The sequence below is a fragment of the Chironomus tepperi genome, unplaced genomic scaffold, assembly GCF_022539635.2.
Source record: "Chironomus tepperi strain 1889 unplaced genomic scaffold, CSIRO-AGI_Ctep_v1 contig_449, whole genome shotgun sequence".
Taxonomy (NCBI): Eukaryota; Metazoa; Arthropoda; class Insecta; order Diptera; family Chironomidae; genus Chironomus; species Chironomus tepperi.
The window spans coordinates 339,673-360,525 of NW_027226571.1; the positions used below are offsets into that span (position 1 = coordinate 339,673).

Sequence of the window (20,853 nt, forward strand, 5' to 3'; positions counted from 1 at the left end):
AGTCGGGCGAACGAAGCGAAGCGAAGTGAAGTCCGACACTACTGTGACTTAATAACAGTCGGGCGAAAGAAGCGAAGCGAAGTGGAGTCCGACACTACTGTGACCTAATAACAGTCGGGCGAAAGAAGCGAAGCGAAGTGGAGTCCGACACTACTGTGACCTAATAACAGTCGGGCGAACGAAGCGAAGCGAAGTGAAGTCCGACACTACTGTGACTTAATAACAGTCGGGCGAACGAAGCGAAGCGAAGTGGAGTCCGACACTACTGTGACCTATTAACAGTCGGGCGAACGAAGCGAAGCGAAGTGGAGTCCGACACTATTGTGACCTAATAACAGTCGGGCGAACGAAGCGAAGCGAAGTGGAGTCCGACACTACTGTGACTTAATAACAGTCGGGCGAACGAAGCGAAGCGAAGTGGAGTCCGACACTATTGTGACCTAATAACAGTCGGGCGAACGAAGCGAAGCGAAGTGGAGTCCGACACTATTGTGACCTAATAACAGTCGGGCGAAAGAACCGAAGCGAAGTGGAGTCCGACACTACTGTGACTTAATAACAGTCGGGCGAACGAAGCGAAGCGAAGTGGAGTCCGACACTATTGTGACCTAATAACAGTCGGGCGAACGAAGCGAAGCGAAGTGGAGTCCGACACTATTGTGACCTAATAACAGTCGGGCGAAAGAAGCGAAGCGAAGTGGAGTCCGACACTACTGTGACCTAATAACAGTCGGGCGAACGAAGCGAAGCGAAGTGAAGTCCGACACTACTGTGACTTAATAACAGTCGGGCGAAAGAAGCGAAGCGAAGTGGAGTCCGACACTACTGTGACCTAATAACAGTCGGGCGAAAGAAGCGAAGCGAAGTGGAGTCCGACACTACTGTGACCTAATAACAGTCGGGCGAACGAAGCGAAGCGAAGTGAAGTCCGACACTACTGTGACTTAATAACAGTCGGGCGAACGAAGCGAAGCGAAGTGGAGTCCGACACTACTGTGACCTATTAACAGTCGGGCGAACGAAGCGAAGCGAAGTGAAGTCCGACACTACTGTGACTTAATAACAGTCGGGCGAACGAAGCGAAGCGAAGTGAAGTCCGACACTACTGTGACTTAATAACAGTCGAACGAATGAAGCGAAGCGAGTGAATGCGTAAAAATTTTCCAACACGTAAGAAAGCTACATGTATCATCGTAAGTAAAAATACAGTTCGAGCGAAGCTCGAACTTAAGGAGTTCGAACGTAGTTCGGACTTGGTTGAGCGAAGCTCACAAATTTTTGCGACCTGAACGGAGCGAAGCGAGTGAAGGCGTGAAAATTTTCCAACACGTAAGAAAACTGTACATTTCTGTTAATTGTAGAAAAATAGTTTAATAAAAATTTTCATTGTATTAACAGGACTAAAAAGTAGTTAATAAAAAAAACGTTAAAAAAAACTTTTTAAAAAACACGCTTTTAAAAAAGACTAAAAAACATTAAAAGAAAAATGCTCTAAAAAGTAGTAAATAAAAAAAACGTTAAAAAACTTTTTAAAAAACACGCTTTTAAAAAAAGACTAAAAAACATTAAAAGAAAAATGCTCTAAAAAGTAGTAAATAAAAAAAACGTTAAAAAACTTTTTAAAAAACACGCTTTTAAAAAAAGACTAAAAAACTTAAAAAAATGTTCTAAAAAGTAGTTAATAAAAAAAAATCACGCTTCTTAAATAAAACATAAAAAATATTTAAAAAATTTGAAATTAAGAAAAGAAGCTAAAATATTTTTCCAAAATATTCTTGTGTAGTACAAGAACACTATGACTTAAAAGCGTGGGGCGAAATTACTATGCTTTGAACACTAACTTCTTCTTTCGAACGCCCCACGCTTTTAAGTCATAGTGTTCTTGTACTACACAAGAATATTTTGGAAAAATATTTTAGCTTCTTTTCTTAATTTCAAATTTTTTAAATATTTTTTATGTTTTATTTAAGAAGCGTGATTTTTTTTTATTAACTACTTTTTAGAGCATTTTTCTTTTAATGTTTTTTAGTCTTTTTTTAAAAGCGTGTTTTTTAAAAAGTTTTTTAACGTTTTTTTTATTTACTACTTTTTAGAGCATTTTTCTTTTAATGTTTTTCACCTTTAAATATAAGTCGGCATTAGTCGTCAAGATGCCATTACAGCAACTATAAGTCCTGTCATTAATACAGTACCCTACAGAACACATGATGCCGTTCAGCTTCCATACCAAAAAGTCTTATTAAACTCTACATCACCCCTTTAACCCTCACACTACCTCACAATCTTCACATCCAAATCACAAAAGCATCCCAAATGTAAAAATCTCTAATTAAACGAACCCATATCATTAAAATTTTAAACTTCATTTGTCTAATTTTACTAAATTTACATTAAAAATTCTTTTCCCATTCCCAAAACACGAGCATGTACATAGTTTTTTTAATAAATTTATGACACCGAAACACAAATTTTCCTTGAGAAATGATGATTAAGAATGACAGTTGAAATTAGAAACGTAAATTCCTTTACATATATGAAAGTTAAAGAATTTTGCTGCATCTCCCTAATATTTTCATAACAAAATCCCTTCCTTCTTATTTTGTACATTAATATAATGCCATTTAGCATGTAATGTATATGTAATGAAAAATGGATTTCTGAAGATGAAGGAAAAAGTATTTTTCATTTTACTTCCATTTCAATGTAAGAAGTAGAAAAAATTATGAACATCTTATACTCCTCATATGCAGCTATATAAATATACACACATAATATGAAGAAGATTTTTTTGCTTGTTTGTTTGTTGTTTGTGCGGTTAAAACTGTGTATCGTGTTAGTTGTTCATCTAACAACAAAATGTACAAGCAGGTCGACTTATATGGATATGTGTTACGTTTCTTGATGGTGGAAGATGCAAGACATATCGCGTTGTACTCATAATTATTCTCATATGAACGTTATTACTTTTGGGTTCATAATTTTACTTTGGAATATTATTTTCAATTTTTCCATGGGATAAGTCTGTGGTGGGCAACCTTTTATTTCTTGCTATACACTTCGGTGATGAGCCTCCACCAAAACTGTAAATGATATACGGTTCAAAGCATATTTTGGTGTGTCGCTGCACACAAGTTGCCCACTGATGTATTAAGTAGTAGGGATTGTAATCGAGGAATGGGAAATTCATCCTTTAGTAAACTCTAGTGTTGAGCCAAGAACCAAACGTCTGTATTTCCTGCGTTTTAGGTGCTCAGGGCTGAACATTTCAACTGCACCTTATAGTTTGTCTAAGAATTTTAGCCTGTATTCTTGTTTTAGACTTAACTCATTGAGAATGTAGATTTTTAAAAGGTCAACAAACACCAGAGGTTTAAGCCTTCTATGGCCATCTTTAGTCGATTAAAGTCGACTATAGTCGGCTAAGGTCGGCTTCGACCCCTGTCAATGACTATTCCAGAATAGAACAGAATTTAGTTTTTGTTCAGTAAAAGTCTGATAGGAACTACGACCTACGATCTGCTTTATTAATCAGTCGCTAATCTAACATTTGTACAAATATTATTTGATTATATTCAACTTATGTGTTTCAAATCAAAAGACAGATTCAGAATTTTTTAAAAATTTTAATCGTTTCCACGGTTCAAGTCCTTAATAATTATTAGAATAAATTTGGAATAAATTGACTTCTGATGAACGTTGATATTTTTAATTTTTTTTTATTTTCGTTAACTTCCGATTAGATTTAAATTTCATGTAACTCATTGTCATTTTTATTGTAAAAAGTTACAGCAACAACAAAAGTATCAAAAAACTGAAAGAAATTCCTTTCACGCTACACATAAGAATGCAAAAGAATAAGAATTTCGTACACGCTATGCGAAACATGTGAAACAGTAGAAAGAGGAAGAAAAAAAAGTGAAAAATGATTCTCGATTCCTTTGACTCGTCTTCTCCTTAAAAAAGGCAACAGAACAGCAACAAAAAAATTCTCATTTTCATAGCGAAATTTTTCATTTTTCATGTAAAGAATTTTCACAAAAAAGAAAATTTTTTTCCTTTCATTTTCCATCACTTTTGCTCATTTGACTCTTCACCTTACTCCTCACATCCGCCTGCTATCATCAGCATCCTTTAATTTTTCTTCATCTTTTGTGTACTTTCCACCTTGTGTGCTGGAGTACAGACACTGACACACAGCAGAGCAAAATGAAACTCATCATCATCAACATTATTTTGTGTGAAAGAATGAAATGATGTACAGACAAAAAGTGAATGATGGAAATAAAGGAATGGATGGAAAATGTGAAAAGGACGCGAAATGTTGGGGTATTTAAGGCGCATGTTGGGGTTGAGGAAAAAAAAAGTTAAAAATTTTTCAAAATATTAAAAAAAAAATTTACAAATGTAAAATATGTAATAATTCAAATTGCTTAGTGGGATTTGAACCCTAATCCATTTGCACACAACATTGATTATCAATTTATACGATTACGTTTCCTAAGCAGTATGTCCATAATAATCAAAAGTGGCATTTATGATTACATCACAAAGCATATTCCAGATTGACTAGGAATAATAGCTTAAAACAAGAGCAGATCTGGGCAAATTTATGATTTTTATGATACAAGTTGAAGAAAGGCCTCGACCAAAACCGCACAATTCATACGGTTCTATGCACTTCAAAATATTTGACTGTACACTAGTGTGTCGTGTTGCACAGGCTTCCCACCACTGAACTAGAGCCACTCTAGATAATGACAATGTATAGGCTCCACCTTATAGTTTACCCTAGCAACCTCCCCCAGTCTTACTTCTTTCATCGACCTCTTCTCTGCTACGCTATCAACACTAAACATTGTCTGCAAAAAACTAAGCTAAAAGATACTCAAAGTGGCGTATTTAAATGACACGAGATAACTTCTCTTCATGTCACAATTTTTAAGAAAAAGGAAGAAAAGAGCAACAGCAATGGCATTAAAATGTGCTTTAGAAATGAGACAAGAATAATGAGAAAATAAAGCGCGGTAAAGTCACAATAATTAATCATTTAATTATTCACTGTTCCTATAAATATTTCAAAAAAAAACTGATGATTCATGTCAACCTCGTTGATATTTTCTTCTACTTCTGTTTGAAAGATGAGATGGAATTTACTTCTTTTTTTTGAATAATTGTAGTTGAAAAGAAAATTCTCTTTTTTTAATTTTTCATCCCGCTTTTCCGGTTAAAGTGCGCGAGACATTTATGGAAAAAGAAGGCAATAGAGTGTGGCACAAACATATGTTAAATGACATTTTATGATTTTTTTTTTTTAATATTTATTTAAAGCATTTACATTCATTTATCATTAATAAATGAGGAATTGGAGTCGAGATGATTCTTAAGTGTGGTTGTGTAGCCGTTTTTGGGGGAGTGATAAATGAATTGCTCTTCCGTTTGGGATATTCTTACATTAGATGGTGAGTTGGTAGATCGAGTGGTTAGGTTTGGTGCGGGTGGCTTTCATCGCTATGCATTTGAGCAGGTAGAGGACGGCAATGAGCAAAAAAAATCGAAAAAGGCTTCAAAAATCAACCTTTCTAAACATGATTTCAATTTTTTCAGAATTGATAGGATTCGAACCTAAAAATGTGAAAACTAAATTCACAAAACCCAAACAATCTTCATCAAATTCATTGCTTAATTCCATCCCTAAACCACAATGCAATCTAAAAATTAAAAATTCATATCGCCACACTGCATACGATTTTTGATTATTTATTATAATTAGACAATCAAGCTTAATGCTAATTATGTCAAAACATAATGAATAAGTCATGAATTGCTGCACGACAACACTATATCCCGTATATATATTTAATCACATGCCTCATGAATTAAATTTTCATTCGTACATTGTATATATACACACAATATTTTTGGATAGACGGAGTGAGGAGCGGAAGATGAAGATCCAAAACACAAATCTAATTACTAACAAGATACTATGAATTGCAACAGTTGAGATGAAAAGTTTAATTAATGTAAGTACGCGTAATATTGCGTTAATGAATAATAAAAAGACAATTTGACGGATTAGTTGTCGGTGCTGTTGCTTGAAAGTGAGTTGTTTTAGGCCCTTTTAATTTATGCCAATCTTCTTTTCTGTGTTTTTTTCACTCCTTTGTATTACAATTTATTTAATGTTCTGCTACATAAATAAACATTTTCAAACAAAAGCCAACGACGAGTAGAGAGAGATGAGATGAAAATAATATATAAAAGAAGATACAGGCAGAGATGGAAATCAAAATAAATATTTAAAAGGCACTGAATAGCATCTTATTCCACTCAAAGTAAATTACTTTTCTCTTAATGTTGGATATTTTGAAGGTGGGTGGTGGAATTGTTGTAATCGGATTGGATTAATGGTAATGGATTATTGGGGGAGGTAATGGATATGGAGCTGATTAGAGTTGCTCTTGTGAAGTATCATGAGATTTGGAACAAATTTGAGAAAATTTATGAATTTTCCACTTGTGAAGTTTAGTGAGATTTGGAACAAAATTTAAAAAAATTCAAGAATCTTCTTCTTGTGAAGTATAGGAAAATTTTGAACAATTTTTTTTTTAAATTCCTAACCTAATTCTAAAGCATTAAATGCGTTCAATTTAATATCTCAGCCATCACAACCTCATTCACATCTTTTTTCATCCATATTGCTCTACATAAATATCTCTTTTTTTATCAAGGTGTAATTAAAGGCAAAAGCAGCACTTGACATTTTTGCATGACATCAAAGGGAAGTTCGCCTAACGAGAGATCTTCAAATCGCAGCAAGAAGACATTTTTACGCTCATGTTGGAATTCTTTATTTTTTTCTTCTAACTGAACATGAAGGAACTAATACTTTTTTTATGCTTGCTACATGATATGCAAAGTTATGTTACATGTTATACATAGCATGCAAAATTTCATAACCTCACATGAGATTGCAAGTCTATATGCCGCAGTGTGAGCATGAAAGAAGAGGAAATGAAAAAAAAAAATAATGTAAAAGGAATAAAATGGCAAGTAAATTTATGAAATAAATAATTAGAAAAAAATATGGTTTTAATTTATGAACATGAGCATGAAATGAGTGTGTATGAATGAATATTTTTAAATACTTTATGCATAAATGGATGTACAAGTTACTTGATATTTATTTTTTATATATTTTTCTATGGAATAATTGTAAAATGTTGTAATTTTTATTAAAGGAATGAGACTTGAATAGGTGTGGTTGAGTTAGAAGGTAGACTGTGTCTAGGCAATTTTATGGAATGTTATGGATTTATATTGGTCTCTACAGGTGGTTTTTGTGAATTTTATTTGTTTATAAAGCTTTTACTTGCGAAATTGTGAATTTTTGGTGACAAAAAATAAAAAAATAAATAAAAAAAATAAAAAAAATTAAAAAAATAAATAAAAAAAATAAATAAAAAAAAGCATTAGAAGCTACATGAATGTGATATGGGGATAATCTCTATGAATTTGACTGTTAGGATTTGAACCTTCATCTTTTAAAAATTATTCATTGATTTCCAATTTTAGAACATAAATTGAGTTTGCAAAATGTTAAATTTAAACATTTTTATTTTTTAAAAAACTTTTAAAATTATTGAAACTTAAATTGTTCATTTAATATTTGATTTTTAAAATTAAATTAGCAATTTTTAATTTTTGAAAAAAAAAAAACTAAAAATTTAATTTTTCTTTACCAAAATTTAAAAATTTCCTTAAAATGTACCAAAAATTTTACAATTTCAATACCTTAAATCCTCATAAAATTAAACTTTATTCAATTAATAATTAAAAAATTACAAAAGTCCTCGTGTTATTGATCGAGGGACTTAAGCGCATTTTTGTCCCAGCGATCAGTAATTGATTAATAAGTCACTTCCAGAACTAAAACACAAGATCCAGTAAGATCCTGATCACTTTCAGAACTAAAACACAAGATCCAGTTAGATCCAGATCACTCCCAGATCTTAAATACAAGATCCATATAAAACTTCCACAAATTTAAGAATTTCATCATTTAACGGATTTTCATAATTCAAAACTCATAACGGTCAAAAAAAATTCAAACATTGTTCAGTAAACACTGTAAAAACATCAACAAACATTGAAAAACACTGTAAAACAATGAAAAAACGTGTTGTTGTTTTTGTTGTTGTTGTATATGAAAATGAAAAACTGTTAATTATAGTATTTATGCGTTGATTTGAGATTTCTAAATGACCGATAACCCAATAACTTGATAGAACGAAGCTATTAAAACAAACCAGAGCTCTCTACGATGTCTAGTTTTCGAGATCTCGCGTTCCAGCCGAACAGCCGACCGAACGAACGAACGAACGAACGAACAAAGTGCATTATTAAGCTACCTTTTTGAAAACAAGTTTCAAAAATGCGCTAAAAATCGCACTTTTCCCTCCCCAAAATGTCAAAAAAATACTTTTATTTAGTCCAATTTTTAATTACTGTTCCATATTCTCGCCCTTTTTAATCTCATCCAATAAGGAAATTTCACAAGACTTAAAATCATTTAAAATGGCATTTAAATTAATGAAAATCTCCACCTCTAAAGTTAAGCTGTAGAATGCATAACAATTATTTCAACAATTATCATTTTCATTTACTTTAATTTCAAAAAAGAAATAACCCGAGTGGACACGTAACTAGTTAAATACTTGACATTTACTAGCCTTTGAATTACCAGTTACTTACCAATGAACTAGCCTTTGGAACTTGACATAGGGACGACTAATGACATATTTGGAACGTTCCATTTAACTAGACATATGTACAGTACTTATGTCTAGTTAATGTCTAGTCAACCATAACCGTTTAACGTACACGGAATTTGGCAAAAAAAAATTATGTGTTGATATGAATTTATTTGTTAATTTAATTATTTTGGAGAAAACAGAACGTAAATTATACGTTCGAAACTGTCATAAAAACATTTTGGCAAGTCTTATATTAACTAACTAATGCACTTTGGCAAAAGTCGTTAAGTGCACACCATTCATTGCATATAAATATATTAAAAAACTGTGCAGAAAAAAATTGCACTTATAAAAGTGATTTCTGATTGCACTTGTGAAGTATATGGTTTCATACAAATTTCTTTCTGTGATTTCTGCTTGCACTTGTGAAGTATATGGTTTCATAAAAATTTCTTTACAAATCAACTTTCCATATGTCTAGTTAAAGTCAAGTTAATGTCTTGTTACATTGTCAAGACATTTTTGGCAAGATAAAAGGCTAGTCGAATCATGTCTAATACTAGATATTGACTAGCTGTGTCCACTCGGATAAGAAGAGTCCGGATCATCTGGCAGAAACTATGGATTCCATGGATTTTGTGGAATTTGTGGAATCCATGGAAAAATTTATGGAAATCATGGAATTTATGGATTTTTTGATGGAATCAATGGAATCCACGGAAATTATGGATTAATTCGTGGAATCCATGGATTATATGGATTTTTCCATGGATTCCATAGAATCTATGGATTAATTTATGGAATTTGTTGATCCTATGGAATTTGTGGAATCCATTGAATCTATGGATTCCATGGATTATGGAATATATTAAAATAATCATTGAAAAACTCTAAAATAGAATCTTTAAATCATATTTACCCTTTTCTAATGATTTTCACTAATAGGATTGATAGAATTACTTTAAAATTTCTGCAAAATTCTGCATTTACGTTATCAAAAAAGGAAAAATTACTATCTATTCTAATGTTAATCAAATTTTTTGGACTTTTTGAATAAGGAAAAATTATAGTGAGCGTTTTAAAAATTTTATGCGCCTATCAGTTATTTCGGACTTGTTTGTAAAAGGAAAAATTACAGTAAAATATTTAAAAAAGCATTAAAAATTATGAATTTTTAAAAAATAGTTCCATGTATTCCATACTCCATGGATTCCATAGATTCAATGGATTCCACAAGTTCCATAAGATCAACAAATTCCATAAATTAATCCATAGATTCTATGGAATCCATGGAAAAATCCATATAATCCATGGATTCCACGAATTAATCCATAATTTCCGTGGATTCCATTGATTCCATCAAAAAATCCATAAATTCCATGATTTCCATAAATTTTTCCATGGATTCCACAAATTCCACAAAATCCATGGAATCCATAGTTTCTGCCAGATGATCCACTCCCGGATAAGAACCAACAATTAAAGTGTGAAACTTACCTGATATAAATGAAACTTCACTCAACAATATCCATCTTGATGCAAAATACAATTGAAGTTGTACATAACGTCCAATGCGATGATGTAGTTTGATCGTGACATCACGTGCATGTTCCATGACTTGATCGGGCATGTATGAATATTGTACGGGTTCACCATTATAATATTGACCGCCAATGCTAAAGTATGCTTTAGCCATTGAGAATACCTGTTAAAGGAATAAGAGAAAAATAATGGTTAAGATGAAGGAACTAAACGAATAATTCAATTAGAATTTGCAACGCTTTTTTTATGCAATTGGCGTTTCGATAAATCGCACTGTAATTCATTAAATATTCTTCATTTCCTTTTTTGGTATTGCAAACTGCATCGCACGGCAACAGAAAGAAAAAAGCGTTTAAAAATTGTTAAGTTCAGGTCTGAAAACAATTTATTCTCATTTATGAAATTAAAAAAATTTGTTTTGGCTTGATTTTGACTTTGTTATTCACATGGGGTGTAATAATCACTGCACTGCATTTGCACACACGATTATCATGTGAAATTTTATTTATTCAGATTTTTTTATGCTGCGTTGTGAGAAGTTTTGATGGAGATAAGGCAGTAAGGGGGTATGAATGGGTGCATTTTGGGTTGTATGACTTATTTTGAGATGATTTGAAGCTTCAGATATGTAGAGTGCATGTAGACACATTAGGATATCAGGAGGAAGGACCCTAATGTACCAGAAGTTACACAGGGCTCGTTCATAAATGACGTCCATTAAATTATGAGACTGTTTACTCAAACTGAGACTGTCTACCTCATTATGAGACTTCTACCTCAAAATGCATGTACTACACAAGTCTATACCCCTAATTCCACCCAAAAATCAAACATCACTACAAGTAAAATACCCAAAAATGCGCTCTATGCCCCAAACCCCCAAAAATGAGACTTTCTAACTCAAAAAATAAAAATCTTTTCCACCACTCTAGTTAAAAAATTTACTTTTCTGATGTTCACTTTTTGATTGCATGCAATGTAAAATGAGAGCTAAAGATTTTTTTTATTTTTATTTCTGTTCAGCTTGCATACGAACTGCTGCTCTACTATTAAGTATGCAAAGTGTATAACGCAGAACAATGAAAAGATAATAATATAAAGAATGAAAGAACTTGCTGATTAAAAGCAAAGTAAATTCTTGTAATTTTCAGGATTCAATTAAATAACACAGTCGGAGAATGTTTGGCATCATCGTATGGAAAGAAGCAAGTATGAAAATAGAGTTTGGGATGTGGGGAAGTTTATTAAATGTTTTGAGGAAGCGCATTTGAATGTGGAATTTTGTGAGCTGTTGTGGACAAGACTGGATGAACTTCTTTTGGAGCAGGAGTTGATACTGAATTGATATTGACTCAAGTGGTTGGGAATTGAGTATGAGTTAAGTGTCAATTGCTGTTTTAGACGGTTTCAGGTGTTGGAAGATAGAACGAGGGATGGGGTCATGTCTACGTTCATCATAACTTTTCGAAATGCATCACTAACTCCAAATTGCGTCAACTAAATTGCATGTGTAAGAAGATAGAGTGCTTTTTGATACAAATGGCCATGGCTCCTAAATGAAGAAAAGATAAGAGATGATTGATATATCGATGGATAGGTATTAAAGAGTACCACATTTCGTCTATAGACACCAAAGTATGAAAGTTCTTCTGTGAGGCGCTAGAGCGCTTTTTCCGAGAACAATGGAAAATGACTCAGCATTTTCATTGTTTAATTTCAAAGTGCTTTAACTCCTGAACAAAGAGGAGTTAAGAGATGGTTGTTGTGGTGTTGGATAGGTATTAAAAGGAGCCACATTTCGTCCATAGATACAAAAGTATGAAAGTCCTTCTGTGAGGCGCTAAAGCGCTTTTTCTGAGAACAATAGAAAATGATGGTAATTATGGCGTTGGATAGGTATCAGCAACGCACCTACACATCTCATCAGCTGCTGCTCGGGTTATAACCCAAAAATTAAATATCTAGTCCAAACCCAGTAAACACTCCGCTCCACATCCAACACAAAATGCTCTCACAAAACAATCCCCACTTCCATAACATCCACAAAAAACACAAAGTTCAAAGCTGAAAAGCGAGATGAAAATTTCATTTTATAAATTTTGCATTGTTAGAAGAACTCAAAAACATTCTGTTAGCAAAATTTTAATTCCTCTATTTTTTAAAAGAAATATACAGCACAGCAAAAATAAAAAAAACTAACAGGATGGGTAGAGGAACTTCATGAAAAAGTTTGTAGATTCCATTTATGCAAAAATTGTTAAAACAACAACAACACATTCTTACTGAAGAAAAGTTACTTGTTTATTGTTGCTGCTGCTGCTGCTGCTGCCTTTTGTTATTGTACTGTAAAGCGACGGTGAAATACTTGAAGATTAAATTATTTCGCTTATTAAATTCTTGAGTTGCTCGATCTCGCTCTCTCTCTTGTTCCCTTCTTTCTTCTTTTTATGAATATAGAAACAGAAGGGTTCTTCGTAAATGATGGATGGGGATTATGTTTGAGAGGTTCAAGCTATATCAATGTCATGTGTGACTAGAGCTTAAGTACATCATTTGCATCTAATTAAGGGTTATTCCCGAGCAACTTGATCGAGACAAATACTGAGGCTTGGATTGAGACTGGGGCTGAGACCGAGACTGAGTTCATGAACCGAGACTGAAGCAAGGAGCGAGACAGAGGCAGGGATTGAGACTGAAGAATGGAGCGCGACTGAGGACTGAGACCTGAGGACTGAGGAGGACTGAAGAGGACTAAGGAGGACTGAGGAGGACTGAGGAGGACTGAGGAGGACTGAGGAGGACTGAGGAGGACTGAGGAGGACTGAGGAGGACTGAGAAGGACTGAGGAGGACTGAGAAGGACTGAGGAGGACTGAGGAAGACTGAGGAGGACTGAGGAGGACTGAAGAGGACTGAGGAGGACTGAGGGACTGAAGAGACTGAGGAGACTGAGGAGATTAAGGAGATTCAGGAGATTCAGGAGACTCAGGAGACTGAGGATACTGAGAAACTGAGGACTGAAGCTGGGATCGAGACTGAGGAACAGACCAAAATCAGTCTCGGTCTCGATAATCTTTAGACGTCATGCTCTTCTGACAGCAAAACAGCTGTAATTTTTAGATCTCTAATACAATGAAAAGTTATGCTGCTCAGGATACTTCACGTCATTTACATCCAACCCCCCAAAAATAAAGCTTCAAGTTATTTTTTTCTGTGTATTCTTTAGAAAAAAAACTTCAAAAAAAAATTCTTCTTTTGCTCATCGCTCGCGTTGTTTATTCCTCTCATCATTCAGTAAGCAAAAATATTTTGATTAAATTTCTATTTTTTTTTTTGTGCTGTTCGGTGGGGGGAGCCAAAAAAGTAAAATTATTTTTGTGTAATGCGACATTTTGTGTCTCTTTTTGGAAGATGAAATTATTTACTTAAAAGGTACAATTCTAATGAAATTACTTTCAAAGCCACAATTCAGAGTCTTCGAAATTCTTTCTTTTTTTGTTTTTTTCTGCGTGCCTTTGTTTATCAATTTTGACAGGTAAATTTCTTTCTCGATAAAGCGGTTTTGTTTTTAGATCTATTATGGAACAAAAAAGTATTTTTTTTTCTGTTTTGCTTGAGGACATTTTCAGCTTTTGTTGATACTTTTAGGGGGTTTTTGAGAATTTGATGATTTAATTGTGGGTAGTCGCTGAATAATGGAAGTCAATTTTGTTGATTTTAAATGTGAGCTACCGATTTAATTGTGAATTGTTTTACAGCAGAGCTCGAAGTCGAGTCAAGTCCACTCGAAAGTTGACTTCAAGCTCTGGTTTTGCTGTTCAATGCTTTGAAGTGATCGAGCAACTTTTCTATTGTCCATTTTTAATTCTTATGAATTTTTTAGGTCCAATAAGCAGTCATAGTGGTTATTGTATTGTAATTATACTGTAGAGTCGTTAATAAATGACATTTATTGGAGAATTGGAGCTATTGAGCTTTTTATGTCCACTTAATTATTAAATCAAACGTTTGCGGAGTCACATGGATCACAGTTTATCTGGACGGCCATCGAAGTAAGTAATTTAAGTGACACACAGCTTTAGGCTGCTGGCAATCAAACTATAAATGCGTTATTCCTGATTTTTCCAAGAAAAATCTCACAAAATTCCGGTTTATCGATGCATATTCATCATTACCGTCAATTTTATAGGACTATTTAGACCTGTGCATCAAAATTGCAAGTATATAAGCCTAAATTGTCTTTATAGACCCCCTCACCTCACTGTATGACATTGACGCAAGACAAGAGGCTCTAAATTCCCAAAATTCATAAATACAGCCCAACTCCCAAACCAACCACAATCATTGATTAATTTTGGATCGGGAGGGGCGCAATCAACCCCAAAAAAGCGTCACAAATTCCCCACAATAATAATTATCACCAAAATCACTCACCTGAATGCCCTTCGAAAACATATTGTTCGTATGCAATACCATTGCACTGAAATTCCTAACAGTATCAAATTGAAATGTCAATTCAATTGGTCTGCCAGCACTTCCAACACTATCGTTATTCCATCCAACCCATTCGAATCCTGCAAATAAATAAAAAATAAGAATTATTATATTTTCAATATTGACACATTTTAAGCTCATCAATAATTTAATTCCAAAAAAAATGGAGCACAGATAGAAGAAAAAAAAAATATTTAAAATTCATATCTCAAATTCCTCATGAATTTCTTTCAATTATATCCAATCATTGACAAGTTTTTCTTCCTCTCATTCATCTTCAATTACTTTCCATCAAATTGATGAATGATGTCTTTTTCAATAGTTTTTTTGTGATTATAATTATCAATGTCTGTTTGTAAACTACAACTTTAGAGACTTAAGTCATTTATTATTGAATAATCATGAATAGCATATTGAAGGTAAGCATCTAAGGCAGTGGTGAGCCGTGGTATACAGATTGCCCACCATTGATCTAAGATTATAAAATTCAGGAATAATTTGTAATTTTGGGAAATAAATCTGGAAAGTTTTTGAAATTTCTAATAGTTTTGAGGTAAATTTTGATTATTGCCATGATGCAGGGGCGTATCCAGAGAGATGTGGTTGTTCCATCCCCTTTTAGACTGAATCTCGGCTACAATGAGGCTAATAGGCAATCGAATAGCAATAAAATAAAGAACAGTCGCTAATAATGAACTGTACACGTCCATACATAAATATATAATGCTTGAAAGGCCCAGCATGAGCTGGCTTATGAGCTGGAGGCACGGCGATTTAAATCTGTTGCACTTTACCCTTTAGACCTACAGTTTATAGTTTGATCTTAACCAATTGTCCATAGATTGAATCATTCATAGTAATTTATTCACTGGATTATAATTAGGTACACAATTTATATTTGGCATCGAAAATCAAGAATTTTAGTTAAGCTACTGCTTTTTAAGGTTTTCGAACTACAAGATTCGAGACGAAGCCACTAAGCTTCTGCGGGATTGTAGACAATACCAAAAATTGTTGACTGTGGACAGCATTTTGACAAACTGTGGCCATGCCTACGGTTAATCTGGCTTTTCACCAACCTGACGCCAGCTTAGTCTCAAGTTGTACACACTTGTGTTTTCAAGGACATCAAGAATTCTCAAAACATCCACAAAGATAGACACATAGAATATAAAAAAATTTAAAATCTGAGGTCACAAAAAATTTAAGCTTTTTAAGGACAATCACAATATAAGCATCAACAAAAATAATATAAAACCCTCAGAAGTACAATTTTATTCACATTCATCACTCACCATTGATTATGTTTAGCGGAGTCCCATGCTCTAGTACCCAGATATAAAGATAGAAATAAGATAAAGTTGAAAAAGTATCAAATTACTTATTCAGTTATTCAATATTGATCAATTTTCATTAGAAGCGAAATGAAAGAAGTAACTTTTTTACTCTTTACACTAAAGACGATATTGAAGATGGAGAAATTCCACTTGTCGGGACAGAACACACACACATACATCCACAAGTAAGGAAAAGAAAAGGCAAAAGTAGCAAAATAGTTTATAACTTTTTCCTTTCCTAACGATAACTTATTTGCAGTGTGAGAATAAAATAAGGAAGAAGACAGGAAGCAAAAAGTTGGAATGGAACGAGGAAGAAAGGCAAGCAAGTAGAAGTAAAGATAATAGAGTCAAAATATTATCCTATTTCTAATTGGAGAGTGTGTTGCTTTCGAAAAATCGTTGTTGCTGTTGCCTCTTAACATGTGTCTGCAAACATTGTGTTGTGTTGAAGATGCTGCTTGGATGGAGAACAAAACTTTATTTTTTTTTTGGGAGGGTATTTATGTGTGAAACTAAATACTTTAGAATGTTAAAGTGTTGAGGAACAAAAAAGGAAGGAAAATTATTTTTTGGAATTCATGAATGAATGTGAACGTTTATGAATATATTTTTTTTTGTGGCTTTTTGAGGAAGTTATGAGGATGGAAAATTTAAATTTTTGCAAATACTTCAGACATTGGTTTTTGGGGAGGTTGGGATTGATATTTTGTGAGGGCTGACAATGATTAGTGTTTTACCTTCATCAGTATTACTTAAGTACAATTTAAATAAACCCGAGCAGCATAATAAGGCGGTTCTTGTATGCTTTTTCGAAATTCCGGTCAGGATAAGGGATTTACTCGGGATTCTCCGGTAAATCTTGAGATTCCGAAAAAAGCTGCAAGTTAATTCATCACTGCAAGGAAGTTTCTTGATATCCCGGTAAATCACAATCCAGACAGCGAGAAAGCATAGATACTTGACTGTGCTGTCAAAGACATTTCACGTCTTATAGAGAGGAGGACATTTCACGTCATGGAGTGTAGTCAAGAGCTCGAAGTCAAGTCAAGTCGACTCGAGTCGACTTCAACCATATCGACTTCGAGTTCTGGTGTAGTCTAGAGTAACGTGCGAAATATAAGCGAATTGGCCATTCCTGGAATTTGGTCTCTATGGTCGAGTGGTTATGCAAGAGACAGGTTGTCTATTTGACTCTTTTGTGAGTATGTGGTTTACATTCTCATCAGAAACCAATAATTCAATAATTCTAGTGATATAGAGTGCTGTCGACATGACTAAGATTCGCACATTGTTCACGACATTACAGGTCTAGAGACGGGACTAAATGGAGTCTCGACACTTAGGAATTTGTAGAAATCGGAATCATAGAGATTTTCCAGAATATCCCAGAAATCTCTCAATCTCAATTCCATTTTGACCCTTGATTCCATCTCAATAATTAACAGAGGTCAATATCCCGACTTAAAGCTCTAGCAATAAATCCTCATATGCCTAACATCATCTAATGTTGTCCATAATCTCCCATTCAATTTACACCATCAAAAGTCTCTGACTCATCGAGTTCTTTCAACTTTTTATATATTTTATCACACAACACATGCCATTAAATCCGCAATAGAGCACCTCTCCATCTTTCCTTTCATCCAAAGTCATCCTCACAAATTTCTCTACATAATCCACCTCATGAGACACATTTGAGATGAAAAAGAAGGAAAAAATATTGCAGCACATGAATGAGAAAATATGATGTTGATGCCAACAAAATGAAAGAAACTTATCAACTTCCTATTTTTTTTGTGTATACAAATAAAGAAGGAGATTCTGTCTATCCAGGAAGAAATTGTCCTCAAACATTACAAATCGCTATTAATTCTGTATTTTCATTCAGTCTTCCTTGTTGTCACCATAGTCATCATCATCATTTTTTTGGGAAAATAAAATAAATATTTTTTTATATCTATTGAGGGAGGGGGAAGGCAGCACATAGGAAATGATGTAGAAATAAAGACAGTTGTTATGGATTATAGGACTAGGAGTCTGTAAATATATCCAAACATACTCTCCACATCCATTATATCACATTAAATTGCTTAAAGAGGATCAACATACAGTCTTTCTTATTCCTGGGGATAGTCTCCTTGGAAACACATCTACACACGAATTTGAGGATGAAAAAATACACACAAAATTGCAATAAATTAATTTCCACAGCATGGCAAGGAAGGAAATAAAAATTCTTCTTTCTTTTTACGTCTCTTCTTTTTTTTCTGTGTGTTTACTTAAAGACTTGCAAGCACAACAGGAAATGACTTTCGATATCATTCTCATCCAATATGTTTTATGGAAATCACCTTCGTAACTTTTTTTTTTTCTCTCCTTACTACTTTTCTTTTTACTTCCTCTTGTTATGCTGATATCATGGCTATAGACTCTTGCTACTCTTTTTTTGTGCTCTCACTCTGACTTCATATGGATATTACTTGTGTAATAACTGTGTATGAATTGGACTAGAAGGTGAGGACTCGTTGGGGATGATGGAAGAGATGATGGAGAAATTTGGAGGACGTTGTGGATCTTTTAGTGGATTCTTGTGGAATCTGAAGTTGAATTTAGCAAGTTTAAGGCATGCTTGCAAATCTAAAATGCACAAAACTGCGCTCCTGAGTTTTAGATGTGCTGGTTTGCAGTTTTTAGGTGATTTCTAGAATTTAAGCACCAATGACACACCAAATTAGGCATTGAAAGCACATATGGCCTTAACTTTGGTCTTTATAGACAAAAACATGCATATTGTCATTTAATGAAATTCAAAATTTCATGCTAGCGCTTGCCAAATTGTATATGCTGTCGGTATTGCCAAGAATTCCTGAAGCACAACAGATTGGAGTCTAAACTCCTGTATTAATGGCTTTTGATAGATACAGACTTGATATTGGCAATTTTCAAACTTCAAGCATCATCTTTTGGTATTGGCAATTGGCAGGCGGAAGCCGGCGATAGAACCAGGCGACATCTGCGAGAGGCCATGGATCAGTTGATCTGTAGGGCCAGCGAAGTAAGTAAGTAAGTAAGTATCATCTTAGGGAAATCATGGATCGGATTTGATTTGATCTGTGCAAAGTAGAACTCGAAGTTCTAGTCAAGTCGACTATTCCAGTATGAAGCACTAGATCACTGCTCAACTGGCCATCAAACCTCAAAATTCTCCATCAACTCCCCATAAAAATCATTCATCTGCTATTCCAGTACAAACAAACCCCAAGAATTCTACAACTCAACACTCCCCACACACATATATGTTGCCTATAAATAGCCTGCAGGTCCAATATAAGAAGGTGATGATTCTTATGGGTGTTTTATCTCTTCGCATTTCTTCTTCTTTAATGGATGGAAAAAAAAAGAATAGCAAAAAAACTTTTTTCATTTTTTTTCCACTGTTCTCAGTTGAGTCATCCCCTCACCGTACCAAAAAAAGTACAGAATTGACATTGGCTTATGGATATAATGGATGAGAGCTTTCTTATGCATTGCTACTCGATTTTTCAATATATTCATATGGTTATGTATATTTATGTTTGCCGTGGGATGTACATGAATTTATATATGTATCGATATTACTATTCTGTCATACCTTAAAGGTACATTAAATGGTCTGGTTACCTCACATATCGGTAAGCTTAGCAACATGCTCATTTCCATAGAAATTTGAACTTAATTCTAAATTATTCATTAACAAAAACTTAATTTATGGTTTTTTGGAAGTAAATTATGTGCCTTTATAGGCACAATTTTGACATTTTCCAATTGTTATCAAGAACAAGAAATGGATTTTGTGGTTCTCATGTTACAGAAATTTTTGAGCTTTTAATGAGCTTGTGGGCATTTGTTATCGAGAGAATTCAACTCTGATGATGTATTTATATAACTTTTTGGGGGTTTATGGGCTTGTAAATTGAGGAGCATTATTGACAAATTAATTGGAATTTGCAGGTACAAAATTTATGAGCTTTTTGAATTGGAAGAGAGTATCATGTGATGTTTGAGGTTGGGTGTGTCCTGATAACCCAATTTAAGAAGCCGTAGAGTTCAACTGATATGTAAGTAAACTCTGAGAAGCACATTTAAGTCGCTTGATCACTGCTACGTCGCTGTGTTGGCAAAAATATGCAGTGATGCCTTGACAGCAGCCGTAACTGCTGATATGAACTCAATTTTGCTGAGAGCTTCTAAATTTGCTGCATCAAGCTGATTAACTTTACTTGTAAATAGATTGGTCACTGCCACGTCGCAGTGCTGGCGGAAAGAAGCAGTAAAGCCTTGACAAAGCCCTGGTTAGGTCCTGTTTGATTGCAAAAATTGAAATTTGCCACATCAAGCTGTTCAGATTAACTTGAAAATAGCCAAAAACATCCAAAAAAGTACTGATACATCCAGTTACTTCTTCAAAATTCCATCCATTTAATTCCAAAATCCTTCTCTATTTCAATCTCATCTCCACTCAATCTCTACAACATCAATAAAGAATCTACACTTCTAATCCATTACACAATCAAAGAAACAACAATGAAAATCCTCAACCACTTACAGGAATAATAAGAAGTATCAAGAAAATATAAATTTGTGATTATGATAATTTTTTTTCTGCTTCTCTCAATTCCTTTTTCATTCCAACGGAGGAGATAAAAAAATGGAAATAAACATTTTAATGCGACTTTGTTGTGT

General features: G+C 33.8%; 1 protein-coding gene across 4 annotated transcripts in view; it reads right to left on the reverse strand.

Annotated features, from left to right (window-relative positions):
• Ddr (discoidin domain-containing receptor 2) overlaps nt 1-20,853 on the reverse strand; it is a 234,706-nt gene that overhangs the window by 49,464 nt on the left and 164,389 nt on the right. For 2 of the 4 annotated variants that reach the window (XM_070650845.1, XM_070650846.1), the window contains exons 9-11: nt 16,087-16,116; nt 14,732-14,871; nt 10,254-10,461 (exon numbers count right to left, since the gene is read on the reverse strand). In XM_070650845.1, coding sequence (XP_070506946.1) covers nt 10,254-10,461; nt 14,732-14,871; nt 16,087-16,116 — 378 coding nt within the window. The remainder of the gene's footprint in view (nt 1-10,253; nt 10,462-14,731; nt 14,872-16,086; nt 16,117-20,853) is intronic. The other 2 variants (XM_070650847.1, XM_070650848.1) reach the window with 1 other exon arrangement.